This window comes from Kwoniella dejecticola, chromosome 3, assembly GCF_000512565.2.
Source record: "Kwoniella dejecticola CBS 10117 chromosome 3, complete sequence".
NCBI lineage: Eukaryota > Fungi > Basidiomycota > Tremellomycetes > Tremellales > Cryptococcaceae > Kwoniella > Kwoniella dejecticola.
Genome location: NC_089303.1, coordinates 173,104 through 188,636, shown reverse-complemented (window position 1 = coordinate 188,636; position 15,533 = coordinate 173,104). Strand labels below are relative to the sequence as shown.

Here is a 15,533-nt window from a genome sequence, read left to right as displayed (position 1 = left end):
TCAATCACATCTTCATCGTGTATGCATAAGAACGAAGTGGAACAGACAGCTCCTCATTAAACTACGGCGTCGTAAAGGGGGTATCAATCGTTACATGACTTGCTGGTATCAGAACGTCCATAATGTCCAAATTAAAGATTATTCACAATAAGCTAATATGAAGGTGGAGCCTGTCAATTTCAAAGCAATCACCCTCACGTCAGCTTTGATCTGGTGTTCAAAAGAAAGACAAATGACTCACGGCACCGGGAGGTAGATTCCCGTGACCACCAGTGGAGGAAATTGGGCTGACCAGTTGGTTCCGGGAGGAGCTTCGCCTCTGGTGCCTCGATACCCGTCGAACGGCATCGTGTGGAGCAACCTGTTGACGAACGGGACCCGTATCGACAAGCGAAACACCTCGTTGAGAAGGTCGTCGGGAACGCTCAGGATCAGCGTAGACAACGTTGGAGAATGTAGCTGGTTCGGGAGAGATAGGTTGAGGTAAGTAGTTGGCAGGTAGGATTGGCTGCTCGGCGTCGTCCTGGTACGACTCGTTGGGGTAAGCCTGATACCCATGTCCAGAACTGGGATCATCGCTATTGGCTCGTTCCAAGGTATTGGATCCACTGGACTCTGCTGATCCAGATGAGTGATCTCTTCCTAAAGAGGCACCCCGAGCGGGTGGTAAAGCCAATTGTGAGACACTAGCAGGATTCGCCTCGGGACTAGGGGCCATTTGACTCATTGACTGGAAACTTTGCGATTGCCGGAAAAGCGGGTTGCTTTCGTTGGTGCCACCGAAGCCACTATAGGACGTCTCGCTGGTAGACACCACCGAGTATCTATTGGATTGTGGTCTACGTTGTCAGCTGCGCTCTATGAGGCTCTCGCACTCACCCTTTGGGAGAATTGGCTCTTTGAACCACGTCATAGTATTGGGAGTCCCTTGACTCCGTTCCATTGCGCCAACGTCTTTCCCTTTCGAATTCAACCCATCGCTTCATGACAATATGGCTGGAATCAAAGATTCCTTCTTTGTCTCCATGCGAAGCTTCCTTAGTCTCCCCTACAACCTTTCGTGTTTCACCCCATGAGAAGTCGTCCATATGCCAGTACGAATAAGCGGGAAGGACCAGATTCCAAATTGGTAGCGAGATGAGATACATCAGCATCCAACCTACATAGGCGACCTTTCTTGAGGTGATGACGATCAATACACCTGGTAGACCAAGAATAAAGGCAAGGAGGATAAGAGATACTGTAGGTCGAGGCATATGTGTGACCGATTCTGGTATAATAGCGATGATGATGATGTATAATGTGAAACTGATGGCGGCGGGTAAAACTAAAGTTCCGATGAGGTCCATGAAGACGACGAATTGCATAGAGAAGCAAAACGTTCCGCACAAATCGCGGACCAACATCAACTCGAACAGATTGTGCACTGTGGAGTTGATCCATCGACGACGTTGTGACAGCAGGATTCGGAAAGTGTCCGGTACTATGGTCTTGCAAACCGCTTGAGGACAGAAAATCATTTTTCTCTTGGGGAAAGTCTTCAGCATGAGGGTTGATAAATACCTATCTTCACCAAGAAGCAATAGGTTCTTCTTGTGCAGTGTGTCGACGACGTTCTCCGAATAGTGTTCGCAAATGTCGGGGTTGGCCAAAATAGGAACCCAATAACCTCGATCGCCCTTTGGCGCCTTGATTCGATACATACTGAAACAACCGGGAAGACAAGTGACACCTCCAAAGACCGATTCGAAGGCTTTGGTTAGATGATGAGAGATGTAATACTCAAATACTGGATGTCGATTCAATGTCAGCGACGACAGGAATATTTCATGCTAACCGAAACATGACTCACCTTGAATCATGGTTACCCAAGTCTCGGACTTGTTGGCAATCTTCGTCTCTCCACATAGACCCATGATCTCGTGGTCATTGACCATGCAAGCGTTCATTCGGGTCAGAGAATCCGGGAAGACCTTGGTGTCGGCATCAACGCAAAGGACTGTTTCGTATCGATCGGGAGATATACCAGTGCATCTCCATATCGAGTTGAAGAATTCGTATTCGAAAGTCGTCATTCTCTCGTCGAACATGACTTTTTGCAGGAAGCTCATGAGCACGATCTGTGAGTCCCGTTTACCTCTATTACCCGGTTTAGCATCGTTCGCCTCGAGAGGATTTCCGGTCTTAGCGACCAGTACCATAGGCACTCGTTGCTGTTTGGAAGGTTCAACCGTTTCGGAATCGTAATCGTAGAAACCGGAGTACACTTTTGCCATATTGTGTCGCTTGTGTCCATCTGCAATAGCGACGTAGGAGTGCGCTTCGACTTCGTCAGGAGGAACTACCAGTTCTTTCATCATTCCCAGCACAATGTCGGGAGTGTATTGTTTGGATCCAGACCCTCGGACCATACCATCACAGATGACCAGGATCAATTTGTGGGAGTTGGGATAGTCGGTAGTCGCGAGAGAATCCAGTGTCGTTCTAAGACCCTCAATGGACTCGGAATAGGCAGTGACGAGACAGATTGATTGAACAAGAGGGAATCTGAATGGCTCGAAATCCGGAGCCGGTTGCGGTACGACGTTGCCGAGAGGGAATGGGCAATTAGTGGGATTATTGTTCATGGACTGATCGGATAGTGATTGATGTGAATCATCTCTGAAAGGAAGAGAGGTGGAACTCCTCGAATTTCGCAACATGGGTGAACCGGGAGGGGTGGTCTGCATGCCGGGGGCGAGTTTTCCTCCATAGACGCTGGCAGCTTGACGTCGAGAATCTGCAAGACCGTAGGCCGTTGAAGGTCGAGAAGAGGCAACAAGCATAGGTTCCGCTTTACTGAACCTCGATGTGGTCGGCAAGAACACGGTCTTCCTGGAGGCACCTCCAGCCCCTCCTTTATTTGCAGCATTCGGTCTAAGATATCCGGGGGCAGCTTTATAAATATCGTCTGTCCAGTTCTCGATTTCCGCTGCCCGCTTCATTCTTTGCTGATAACTTTCTCCTTCGAAATTGCCCAATCGCCAACTCAAGAACCAGCCGAACACGACAGCCATACCGAACTTGATCATGACCGCACCTAAGATGAAAACCAACGATACGTAGAGGACAATGTCGGAAGCAACACAACCGATTGATATACTGTCCACGAAACCAACCTGGATGATGTCGGTTAAGCATTGAGCATATTGTTCAAGTCCGTTTCGCTGAACAAAAGCGGTGATGTCTTTACCGGCGAACGTTTCGTTTCTCCTCTTGATGGTGTCGAAGAAGGAAGGATAGCTGACTTGGCTGCTATCAAGCCACTGTAGCAGATTCATATCGATGACCACCCTGCTCGTCAGCGCTGCTCGGAACGTTGCTGGACTCACGATTTGTAGACGGCCAGGTTTCTCGACTCATTGGCTACCCGATCCCAGGTATAGTAGATCTCAGCTGTTCGCGGCAGTGCTTCGAACGAAGATCTAGCTTTAGTAGTGGTATGACAATTATTGGCATCGGAATATCCGGTAAGGTTGACAGCTGATGTGCCGTTTTGGTCGTGGATGTTACAAGGGAAGTACCAAGCCATTTGATTGCCGTTATGAGTTATACCTGTGCCGCTCGCTGGTGTGATTACATCGAGACAATTACGGTTGACATTCTGAAACATGAAACTGACATCCTTGCCACCGGCCATGTACTCATCCATGTAGAGGGGACTTGTGGAACCGTTGAATGTTGAGCCAGCTGCAGGGTGTTTCCAATTACCGAGATCGTAATCGTATCCGTTGATGATGAGGGATGCGTTATCGGCGGTACCACCAGCGATTCGCAATTCTGTGTTCCCGCACACTGTTTGGGTGAAACCGAAAGTGACGAAACCAACGATGGCCATCAAGGCGGCCACGATGCCTACGATACCCATTTTCTCTCTCCATGCACGTTGAGCCTCCGGAGTTCGTTTGCCGAATACGTTTCGCAAGACAAAGCCTGGAACAAGGAAAGTGAGAAGATAACAGTAGACCATCCAAGCATCTTTAGGTCCAGGCGCAAAATTTCCCAGGCAGCCTAATTTCTCTTCGCTCTCTCGGTTTGCCGTGCCCGCACCAGCTCGATTGGATTGGGCACCGCTTGGAGGTTGTCGGGGAGTCGCCTGCGAGGCTCGACGTCTGATAGTCGCTCCTCGCTTGAAGAGATTGAGTCCAGATTGGTGATCTATTTCATCCGTGTCCCTCGCGAGCAGGGATTTCCCTCGTCGTAGGTTTGCACCCCGACCACCAGCATGATACGGCTGATTACCGGTTGCTAGTATGTCAGCGACACCCTGAAAACATTTCACTTACAACTTGGTTGAATGTCCACTTGATCCTCCGCTGCATGCTCTCTGTAATGCCACAGTCGATGGCCGGGATCGATCCTTTCACGCTCAGGTCTTACTAGACTCTTCTTTCTTCTCATGTCGGCGCCGTTTGATGCGGAGAATCCTTGAGCATTCTGAGCCCCAGCATCAACATATCCATCATTATCGTACCCTAATGCGTCGGCGTTGTAGCCAGATGATGTTCCAGACACAGTCGTTGTGAGTGAGTTCTTAGAAGGAAGGTTTTTAGCGGGAGGACGGGGGGGCTGATCGTCCCTGGGAGCGCGTCGAGATGGGTGAATATCTTCTCTGAACGATACATTCTGTTGGTGGCTGGGTCGTGACATGTTGAACTTGTTGAACTTGGTGGACAATTAGAGAATCATATCCGCGAAACAATTTTTTGGAATGAGAGTGTGTGAGAACTGACAATAGCTGAGCTAATTAGTGGCAATGCGATGTGACACGACAAAGGGAAAAACTGCTGATCGTGTCATGCATCAATGACTCACTCGTCCGTTCAGGAATCGCTTGCGTCCATGGACTGAAAGTCTCGACGTGAGATGGATGTTGATTATGCGATGATTGTATGAGGAATGAAACCGCGAACTTGTTATGCTGAGATCGAGGAGAATGATGTCGTTGATTGAGGCTGTGTTGAGAGAAAGAACGCGATCAAGACCGACGGGGAAAAAAGCTTTGGTTGCCGCTTGTCGCGATAGACTTGACCGGGAACAGTACCTGTGATACCTGCGAAGAGAACGTAAAGAAAAGTATGAGAGGGGATAGAAGTGATGAAACCTCGAGTATCGTTGAATGATATGGGTGTGACGACTGAATGAAACAAGGCAGATGTTTGACTGATTACAAGGGTAAGGGCATGGAAGGGATTAAAAACACCAACCAAAGAAAGCTAAGGGAAAAACGAGGCGACCACTTTTCGGTGACAATTAACAATTTGGATCAGAAAACTAATAAACCATTAGAATTAAAAAAGGGTGAAAACACCGAGACCACTTAAAATTAATTTGTAATTGAAACATACAGTACATATATACCTACAACAAAGGCACGTGGCTAGACAAGGCAAATAAACAAGGTGGAAACGCTTGGATCCCTTTTTTGAACCTGCGACGTCATCGATCGCATCGATGAGTGAGAGCACGCCTAATGCAACGACAGTCAATGCGTGCTTTGGAGACCCCGTTATTTGTTATTTGCCATGAGAGAGCTTGAGTGACTAACTTAATGGTCTGATTCATTTGATACATGATAAGATAAATCACCTCTGATACTGCCTGACTCCTTCTTTCACTCCTAGTCTTCCTCCTTCTCGTGCTCCTACTCACGCACGTCATCGTCATGATTGGTTGATTGATTGCGCCTGCCCGCTTTTTTCAAAGACAGAATCCGCTCTAACTCACCCTGCACCTCTCCTTCCCGCACTTCCTTAGGTCGTGTATGACATCGCTTGAGCTTTTCATCGAAGCCTCAAGATTCACGTCTATGAATTGGTCATTCATCTTCCCATTCCTCTTGTCATCCTAGTCATGCCTAAGAAAGAAAAGGATCCTCATCTCGACCGTCCCTTCTCACCTTCTCCACCACGAGAGAATCGTCACTCTGCCTCTCGTCCACCATCTTTACTCTTTGGTGCTCCTCCGGTAGGAACGGTCGCCCCTTCCAGCAGCTTCAGCATCGCTGGTCTACCATTGACTCCTCCTGCAAGCACGGGCACCGTATCTCAACCGTTCCCATACACGAAGAACCTTCATTTGCAACCTGTCGAGGTTAGCCATTCTGCACGTGTCCGACATGCTAGCGAACCAGCTACATACAAGACTGTGGAAGAGGTCACACAAGATGTCCGCGGTCGTTCCAACAGTGTGAGATCTGGTCGCCAACGAAGGTACGCCGCGACCCAGGACCCCGGTCATAGCGATCAGCTGATATTTGCCTAGCGATTCCGAATCATCCACGACCTCCTCCGCTTCGCCCCCATTGGGCGCCACCTCGATCTTGTCCGAGATTGCGACACCGCCACGGGAAAACGGCACGTCAGAATACTCGCCTCAACCTCATGAAGCTCATTCCCGTACTTCCAGTGATCCTACCACCCTGATCACCTCAATAACCCAAACACCTGGATCGCCCAAATCCTATCATAGTGGTCTGACATCTTCTTCCTCTGTCAATGATCAGCTCTCATCCTCTCACTCATTGCCTCGACTCCATCAACCCACCGTTATACGCAGGACTTCTGGTAGAGGCCTCGCCTTCCTTCCCCCTCCCGCTCACACCGTTAGCCACAGCACTATAGTATCTCATCGTCCTCTTACACTTTCGTCTACCGACAGTTCTCCTCAAGCTTACAGGAATACCGCTTCCATCAGCCGGCTTCATGACATTCAACAGCACGCCAGCTTGTTAGAGCTAGGTCAACCACTGAACGGTGCGGACAAAGAGAAAGATGTAAAACACCCGCATCTGATAGCTATGAAGGGCTACGATGAGGAACCTATGATACAACCAACGTCTCCTCAGGATATCCCTCTGCCTGTCTCCGCGGAGGATCCTCAGGACTCAATTCAAGAGGAACTCGAGGAGATTCCGCAAGGCGAGAGTCAAGATGCTCGAGGGCTGGTTGAAATCCCAGTGAGTCTGTACATTCAGCTCCATGGCCGTGAATCGGCTGATGGTCAACGATAGGATCAAGAGCAAGATCAGGAATTACATAATATCGACACGATCGAGTCACCGCCGCAGCACATCGATGCCGACGAATCCAAAATGCAGCTCGCGAGTCCGGACCATGAAATCGCTCCGACGAGGACTGATCCCGATGTATGTAACGAGGCGCTCGTCCAGATCGATGATCACTCTTCCATCAGGAGTGTCTCCTCGGACCGCTCTGAGATCACCACGCCGGACGTGGCGGAAAGATCAATGGAGGATGCGCTTCCACGATCTCCCAACATAGCCAAGGAAGCAATTGACTCAGGGGTATGTCACCCATTTCGCAGTTTGGATCAATCGACTAATCTGATCGTCGCAGTTCATGGATGGCAAGCATGGCACAAGCGGCCTTCAGCTGGCACACGACGTCAGACACACTGGCGACACAATCTCGAAAACTTGTCAAACTTTCAAAGTACCTTACAAAGCCCGCGACAGATCTAAGACCTATTTTAACGAGATCTTTGAGTCAACAACGCCGCCAGTCCGCCAGATCAGCATTTACACGAGCTTGAACAACCCAGCTAATCCGCTGCCTCAATTCACCTCTTACCGAGTAGAACTTGCCCTATCCTGGGGCGAAGCTCACATATTCCAATGGCTCCCAGGAAGAAAGTATATCCCGACTTGGGATCTGAAAATTGCAGGTGGTAATGTCCAAGACCCGGTTTTACTTGATGTCCGTGCCGTCATGAAGACCGTGGTGGCCAAACTTCCCGTATTATGTCGTTTCGCCGCTTGGTTGTAGTGTTATAAATACCCTTTGTATGCGTCGTTCAGCCTTTGGTTGAGAAAATGTTGTCACTTTCCAATGTAATCAATTCATCCATGTATATGTCGTTACATGTCATTACGGTTTCGTGAGATGCAGCACAAAACCTGATGCAGGCTAACTGAGGAATTTCTCCAGACTGCTTTTAGTGCCCGCATCCGCCTTTTCCCAGTAGGGGCCGAGCCCATGAGCATGCGCTTGATGCAACACTTGGACCACGTAGCCTTTCAACGGGACAGAGTACGCTGGATCGTTGTCTTCCAAAGTGATTCTGCGTTGACCCTCGGGAGTATCTGCACGAGTTGATCAGTCAGCGACTCGGTTCCGCTTGGGGTGGTTGACATTGCAGCCTGTCGGCAGAGGTCTTTATCACAGAGACACTGTTGGGACAAGAGCGTGGCAGTGAATACGAGCTCACGTTGTATGTCAGACCATTGAGTAGAATGTTCGTCTTGCCATGGTCGCAAACCGGTTCTGTGCGGTGTCAGCATCCAGACTATAAAGATGATTGAAAGCCGATACTCACTCGATCCCGTTCGGATCGTCTTGCGCGACCTGAACTTCGCCCAACACGTCAAGGAATATATTCACTGAGATGTCAGCCCAGGTCAAACCCCATGAAGACTTACTGAATTCCCCATCGAAGCGATCCAGGACATGGTGGTCGCCCTACTCCTATTAGCGTCATCATGTTCATCAACGACTCACAGTTGTCAGCAGAGCACCTGCACCCATCGCTACAGCCTTTCTCATCCTGGTTTCGCCCACGTAATCAAAGTTTCTCCAAAGAGCATCGAGCACTTCTTCCAAAACCTTCGCACCTTCCTTATGTTGAGAGCGTGCCGATTCCGCGACCATTTGTAAGAATATATTTGGATCAAGCATAGCTATGCGAGACAGGATTTCTAGATAAGCAGCCAGGATGAGGCCGGACGCTTTATCGTCTTCCAGCGCCGTCGCGATATGCTGGAAGATGCCGGAATGGAGTAGGAGAGGAGCCAATTGGGACAGAGGAGCGGTTCGCACAAGGAGTGTGACGGTGACCAGGATTCGACTGATCGCTTCCGCATTGGGTTTGCTTGTTGTCAAAGCCCTCGCGAAAGTGGACGTGATAGCTTCACCATAATTCTGAGTGATACCGGCAGAATCAAGGAGAAGATAGGAGTCGAGGAGTGGTAAAAGCTTTGACAAGAGATCCATGTTGTCACCCAGCATCGCTAGCAAGCCTGGCAGCAATCGGATCAGGCCAGTCTCCCTCGTGGGCTGATAAGGTGAAGCGGCATTCCAGAGAGCCGTTTGCCAGAGGATTAAGCCATCCTCTTCGAAGAAGTCCTTGGCCGGCGGTTGAAGACTTTCCTCGATCAACGGGATCACCAGTTCCATCAGATCCCCCGAGGTCGTCTTTGCCGCTGAGACTAATTTGGTGGTGAGGACCACAAGAGATGCCTTGAATAGCCATTCACCTTCAAGCCCAGCGGAACTGTGCCATAAAACCGGGACCGATTGGGCAAGTTTGGGTAAGAATGGTGAAATGTGATCCCCTACTCTCTCGATGATCACGCCGATAGTCTCATTAACGTAACGTTTTCCGTCCAGCGTCGCAGCTTCACCCAATAATTTGGTTCTATCTGTCAGCTTCACAGATAATCATATGCACTTACAGTTCTTCAACGGTTTGTTGTATATAAGGAACGAAATAATCGATAGGCAGTTCCCATAACTGCGTTGTCAGCGAGGATTGCAACCAGTTCCACTTACGTCTACGCTTTCCTTGATTGCGATAGATGCACTAAGCTGGACGGCCTTGTCCGTCGCATCACTTCGCTCCGATAACAGATGAATGAGCATTTGCCAGACGATGGGCAATTTGGCGGCCTCCTCATCCGCGCTGACCCACTCGCCGATGAGCCAAGCAATCCGTCTCTTGATGATTCGATGACTAATCGTCAGCTCTCGCTCTTTCGCTGCATGAACTCACAGTGGTTGACCACTACCAATCCAACTTGTCATTCCATTCAACAAGGCGTTGAAGTCCACGCCGCCATAAGCCGCTACGGATCTACTCAGCCTGCCAAGAGCGCAGTAGACAGATTCTCTCCTCAGTATCGCAGGCAAATCACTAGGTGGTGCAGCTTAATATGTTAGCAAGGCCTAAAGTGCTCGACTTACATTCTGCCGTGGCCAGCAATTTGATCATCTCTGGCTCAATGACCTTCTGCTCTTTCGGTATATTCCGACACGCGTTATTCAAGGCTATGAGAACACGCTCGGCACAGGGCTATGGATAACGATGACATTGATCAGACACAAAGCATGAACATGCAAACGCTCGACGACTCACTCTGAACTCGAATGCCCAGGCTTCTTCATCGAAACTCTCCCCAATCAGCCATTCCTCCGGCTCATCCTCCAACGCTTCGAGGTCCGTTGATGTCAATGGCAGAAGTTTGTCGATCAGAAGGTGGAAAGCCGACAGAATGAAGTGAGGTGTGAAGACTGCATGCATTCAGTTTGGTATCAACATTACTTCGATTGCGAACTCACTGTCACCATGGTCATGAGCTAAGATAGGTAAGATGTCTTTGAACAAGAGGAGACCCAGCAGGAGGAAACGTTTCGGGTACGGACAAGAGTCGGAGTCTGATCGTCAGCAATGTCCACTTCGAGAACACCCACCATCGTTCGCTACAGCGCCATCTGATCCAGCCACCACGCTTCCGACTTCGCCCCACCACCATCCGACTCCCGTTGTAACCCCTGGCACGTTGCAGAAGCCTTTGGCGTCCAGACCAATCATCACTCTCCACCATTTACCGATGGCTCGAAGATGCTTAGTCAGTGACCTGATGAGTTTATCAGAGTGAGACCCGGACACCAAACGTATGCGATGGGATTGGAGGATAGGTGCATGGTGCACGGTATGGTGTACGAGCGAGGTGATCTACGTGCAGGGTCAGAGGCATTCAAAAGCTACTTGGACTGCGATAGACGCACCTTCTGGTGGGCTTCCTGAGTCTGCAGACCTTTGGCTCGAGACCATTGCCATTGACAGAGCCGAGCCAATATCCTACGTCATCAGCTACGGGTTGTCTCGTTCAGACTTACTTGAAGGCATATCGGCCAGCTTCATTGAGTGCCAAATCCTCCGCGCCATTACGCTCGTGTTCTCCCCATACGGCGAGCACTCTCCCGACCGGATCGGTGAAGATGTCTTCAAACTTCTGCATGACGAGAGCTCCGTGAGATACTTTCACCGTTCGCCATTCCTTGACGAGAGCATTGATGGTCCAAAGAGTGTTGATGAGAACGGTACTTGTAGAGGAAGAGGAGGTGGAGAGATTGTCAAGATGCGCCAAACAAGTAAGTAAAGGCTCAAGGAGGAGCTGAGGGAGATTTTGCCAGGTTTTGGGATACTCGATTCTTGCTATTGCGACTAGCAAACCGAGTTGAGGTCGAGCGATCTAAGCTGACATGAGCAAGAGGAATTTCAGGCTTGATTACACATACCGCTGAGTCTGCTTCCTCCAAGAAACTAAAGAGTCTCTCTCTCACTTCGGGCTTGCGAGATTCCGGTACGAGACTGAATGAGATTGTCAATCGGTTGAATGGTAAATATGCTATCAGCTAGGGTACTTACGCTTTACTGCGCCATTTTGTCTTTAGCTCTCTAGCAGTGATGACCGAGGCCATGAGACGTTCCTGCTGGGACAAGGATCTATCGGCAGCCAAGGCCTGCAGAGCAATGAAGAACTCTATAGGTGTGTCAGCCAGCCAGATCTACGTCCACGCGTTGAAGGGGGCATTGGTAGCGAGACTGACCTGGTTCCTTGAACAGCTCGGTGAAGGTCTGTTGATCTTGCACATACCGCTGATTGGACTGAGGGTTGACAAGAGCATGTAAGAGCCCACGAAGGTCTGAGGACATGGCTGGATATGCCTCTCAGGTCTTGCGCTATCGGGCTCTGGGGCTTGACGGTTCTGACCTATAAGCAAGAAGACGAAGAGAGTTAATAGACCACTTGTTGCCGTGGGGGGGATCATCAGTGCTCGCTCTCTTACTTTCAACTTTCTGACTGGTATCTGATTACGTAACTTCACCTTTGTGTAAATAATCTTGAAAGTTGACTTTTTGCCTGTTGCCTATGCTCATACTGTCCAAGTTTCGCATTCAATCATATCGCATTCGCAGCCGTTCCAGCTAAGCTCAGCTGTTAACACCCTTCAACACGAATACGGCTGGTGAGGATCTCAAATTCCGTGCTTCGATCTGACGGAACCTATATATCGATTGCGACGTATACGACAATCATCGGCCAGGAATCTATGATGGAAAACGGTAACCTGCTCGAGACCTCGGCCTCGAGCTCTATGAGCAGATCCATGTTTCATTCTCGGTCGGCCATCGAAGCCGGTGATCTGGTCATCGTATACATGGTCAGTTCGTCAAGGTCGAAATGGTGAAAGATAACGCTGACTCTTCATAGTCTAGGGACAATCTGACGGCAATCACAATCACCCCTGGCGAGGTTCTGCATAACAAGTATGGAAGATACACCCATGATGACCTGATAGGCCAGAAATTCGGGACCAAAGTAGGTCAGCTATCTGTTAGCTTCGGGCTGACTCATGATAGCTCCATTCTCCTCCACCTCACTCCGGATACATACACATTCTCAGACCCACACCAGAATTATGGACCTTGTCACTTCCGCACCGAACTCAGATTCTATATTTGCCGGATATCTCGTATATCACCATGCGATTGGGTATAAGGGTAGGAGGAAAGGTGATAGAAGCCGGAACGGGAAGTGGAAGTATGACCCATAGCTTGTCGAGAACGATAGGTCCTACCGGTCAAGTGTATTCTTTCGAATATCATGAACCAAGGTATGAGAAGGCTTTGGAGGAGTTCAAGTCTCATGGATTAGAAAACGTACGTCTGCAGCATCGCAATGTCTGTAAAGATGGCTTTGGCGATGTGGCCGATGTAGAAGCAGGTAGGACCTTCTCTGTTGTTTCTCCGGATGGTAACTGACAATTGCTTTCAGTCTTCTTGGACTTGCCGGCACCATGGGAAGCCATACCACATGCAATGAAGACCCTTCGAGTAAGCTCCATCTTTGCATTCTGTTCAGAAATAACAACATGGCCTGACTTTTGTGACATAGCCTGACGTCATAACGAAAATATGCTGCTTCAGTCCATGTCTAGAACAAGTGCTGAAGACAGTGTCCACATTAAGAGCAGAAGGTTTCGCAGGTGGGTTTCGACGCATGGCTCTCGTGTCTTTCAGTATCAATCAGTAGCTAATAGTAAATTGGTATTGTTCAGAGATTTCTACCCAGGAAGTGCTCATACGGACACACGAGCTAGTTGTGCCAAATGACCAAGATCATTTGAATTCGGTCTCGTCCATTGTCGAGAAATTGAAAACACACGAAAAGAGAAAAACGGATAGAAGAGCGATCCAAATGAAGATCGCTCGTAACAAAGCTAGACGACAGAACGAAGCAGATGCAAGTCCGACCGCTGAAGCTGGGTCGAAGCGGAAATTAGAGGACAAGCCAGATGACCTGATGGATCCTGTCAATGGACTCGCGCATGAAGAAGGGGAGAATGCAGAAGAGGGGAGCGCCACACAAGATCCGTCAAGTTGGATTGACCCAACAACCCAATATGATAGCGTTGTTCTCACAAAGCCCACTCCGGATATGAAAGGGCACACTTCCTACCTAACCTTCGCCTCATTCTATCCTGCAGCCATTCGAGACGCTATCATGGCTCAGGAGAACCCCAAATCTGCAATCGCAACACCTAGGCTCGCTGAGCTGGTCAATGAAAGTCGAACACGTGCAGGAAGTCAGGACACAGAATACGGAAGTGATAGTCTAGACGAAGTCATGGGTACTCTGACCGAGGAGGAGATGATTGCGCTTGCAGGGCAATAACCGTGTTGTATGCATTTATCCATCTACAGTGGCATGTCCTGAGTGAATACTGAATCCCTTCAAGTTACAGAAGCAAGGGCGATCTACGATCATCACTCGCATCGAACTTCATATCTTACCTTGAGCAAGCAGATTCGGCAGATTGTCCTGCAACCATCGAGAGGCAAATCGCACTCTATCGTAATCCTCTCTTTTCGCACCGACCAGCTCGGCGATATCCTTCCAATCCTTGATTAGCGGATCGGATCGAAGCTGGAGATATAACGACTGCTCTTGATTCAGAAGTAGAGCTGGGGGTTTCCAGCGACGGTATCAGCGCTGCGCTAAGCAGAACATCTCATCGAACTCACCTAAGATATTGCTTCTAATTCGATTAGAAAGCGTATGACTGCCTGACCCTTTGCTATTGGCTGTCGCCGAGCCGATGACATCCCGTCCACCGCAGGTACAGCACCCTTTCGACTGCTGACTCTGTGGAGACATGATATGCAGAGGCGTGTCTTCTTTCGGGCTATTCGCTCCGTTTTGATCGAGTTCCGCTCGAGGATATTTGTAGACTCGCCCGACGAAGGAGATATCCTCATCCTCATCGTCGGACTCCTCTTCTTCATCGCGCCTCTTCCGCTTGTCTTGGCTGACGATCTGTACATTGTGTCCACTGTTCGAAGGGAGCTCTGCACCGCTCGATCTGGGAACAAGGTGATGGTCGTGCTCGTCGGTACTGAGCTGTTGTGCAACGACATGGATCAGCGAGCATTACTGAGCACTAGCATAATCTGCATACTCACAATTCGATGTTTCATCACTTCCTCTGTCGCCTTTCCCATGTATACGATCTCGTCATCGTCGCTTTCAACATTATTATCACCCTATGTAGAGCCAGAGTCAGATCCATCACCTGCCTTCGAGGTCATCCATGGTGACTGACCATCTCAACGTCTTCTTGCTCCGGCTCTGGACTGCTCGGTAAGAATAGTGGCGCTTTAGATTTCCCCTTATCTGTTTGTATCGTCTCCGCTACTCAAGAGCATCAGCAATGATACTTACAACCAAGCACAAATGAGAGCCATGAACTCACATGTTGTGTTGGTTTCGAGGAGCTGACGAGATGTACGCGTATTGTACAAAGTCACAGGCCATTTTCGCCAATCACCCTCGCCATCCCTGGACAAAGTCTTGTCATCGTGTGGGAGTCCGGGACATGGTGTTGCTGAGTCTCGTTGTCGCGGACCAATTGTGCGGGATTGATGGACTGTTGGAGGAGGTGTGAGCGGGTAAATGGATTGCGTCGTATGTCGTCCTGGAGCAGCCATTTTGATATGCTTGATGTTACTGAGATTGCGATCGGTTCACGGGAAACAGTCGAGCAAAGTGACTATACCATAAGCTTGACTACATAAGCTAACGCTCATATATTGTTGAGCAGTGGATGCTTTCGATAACTCAAAGGATAAAAGCAAAGACAACAGATTGAAGCAAGCTTGTGTGATGACAGAAGTCGAGGGGATGCAGTGTTGATGGACACTTATTCGGCAACAGGTTCCTGACAACCATCACAAACACACAACAATTACTCTGCATCATCTCGTCAGCTCCTCCTGTTATCATGGCCGTAAGGTTGTATCCTTCTTGCTTAACGCATTATGGTGTGATTGATCAAAGTCTCGAAAGTACCTCAAATGTGTGAGGGTGAGTCCCGTCAGTATGTGCATTGATGATGATATAGTTTATCTGC

At 49.2% G+C, this 15,533-nt stretch overlaps 5 protein-coding genes across 5 annotated transcripts; 2 read left to right on the top strand and 3 right to left on the bottom strand.

The window, feature by feature from the left end:
* Nucleotides 1-152: 152 nt before the first annotated feature.
* I303_102466 (uncharacterized protein) lies at nt 153-4,689 on the bottom strand (the record flags this gene model as incomplete). Its single annotated transcript, XM_065968552.1, has 6 exons — nt 153-170; nt 242-824; nt 880-1,789; nt 1,853-3,291; nt 3,372-4,273; nt 4,420-4,689. 6 exons carry the CDS (start codon nt 4,687-4,689, stop codon nt 153-155), a joined length of 4,122 nt encoding a protein of 1,373 aa, XP_065824624.1.
* A 1,203-nt stretch (nt 4,690-5,892) lies between these two features.
* Nucleotides 5,893-7,826, top strand: I303_102465 (uncharacterized protein; the record flags this gene model as incomplete). Its single annotated transcript, XM_018405821.1, has 4 exons — nt 5,893-6,251; nt 6,304-6,997; nt 7,052-7,345; nt 7,398-7,826. 4 exons carry the CDS (start codon nt 5,893-5,895, stop codon nt 7,824-7,826), a joined length of 1,776 nt encoding a protein of 591 aa, XP_018264315.1.
* A 141-nt stretch (nt 7,827-7,967) lies between these two features.
* On the bottom strand, nt 7,968-11,775 carry I303_102464 (uncharacterized protein; the record flags this gene model as incomplete). Its single annotated transcript, XM_065968551.1, has 16 exons — nt 7,968-8,143; nt 8,269-8,324; nt 8,377-8,405; nt 8,559-9,485; nt 9,609-9,738; nt 9,829-9,901; nt 10,020-10,128; nt 10,192-10,346; nt 10,395-10,430; nt 10,527-10,693; nt 10,768-10,791; nt 10,845-10,865; nt 10,956-11,311; nt 11,358-11,430; nt 11,488-11,602; nt 11,670-11,775. The coding sequence occupies 16 exons, from the start codon at nt 11,773-11,775 to the stop codon at nt 7,968-7,970; spliced, it is 2,553 nt and encodes an 850-aa protein (XP_065824623.1).
* A 401-nt stretch (nt 11,776-12,176) lies between these two features.
* I303_102463 (uncharacterized protein) lies at nt 12,177-13,798 on the top strand (the record flags this gene model as incomplete). The annotated part of the gene is made up of 6 exons (XM_065968550.1): nt 12,177-12,284; nt 12,335-12,442; nt 12,574-12,847; nt 12,899-12,957; nt 13,019-13,109; nt 13,182-13,798. The coding sequence occupies 6 exons, from the start codon at nt 12,177-12,179 to the stop codon at nt 13,796-13,798; spliced, it is 1,257 nt and encodes a 418-aa protein (XP_065824622.1).
* A 108-nt stretch (nt 13,799-13,906) lies between these two features.
* On the bottom strand, nt 13,907-15,111 carry I303_102462 (uncharacterized protein; the record flags this gene model as incomplete). The annotated part of the gene is made up of 5 exons (XM_018405818.1): nt 13,907-14,088; nt 14,149-14,524; nt 14,587-14,667; nt 14,727-14,815; nt 14,877-15,111. The coding sequence occupies 5 exons, from the start codon at nt 15,109-15,111 to the stop codon at nt 13,907-13,909; spliced, it is 963 nt and encodes a 320-aa protein (XP_018264312.1).
* Nucleotides 15,112-15,533: the final 422 nt, after the last annotated feature.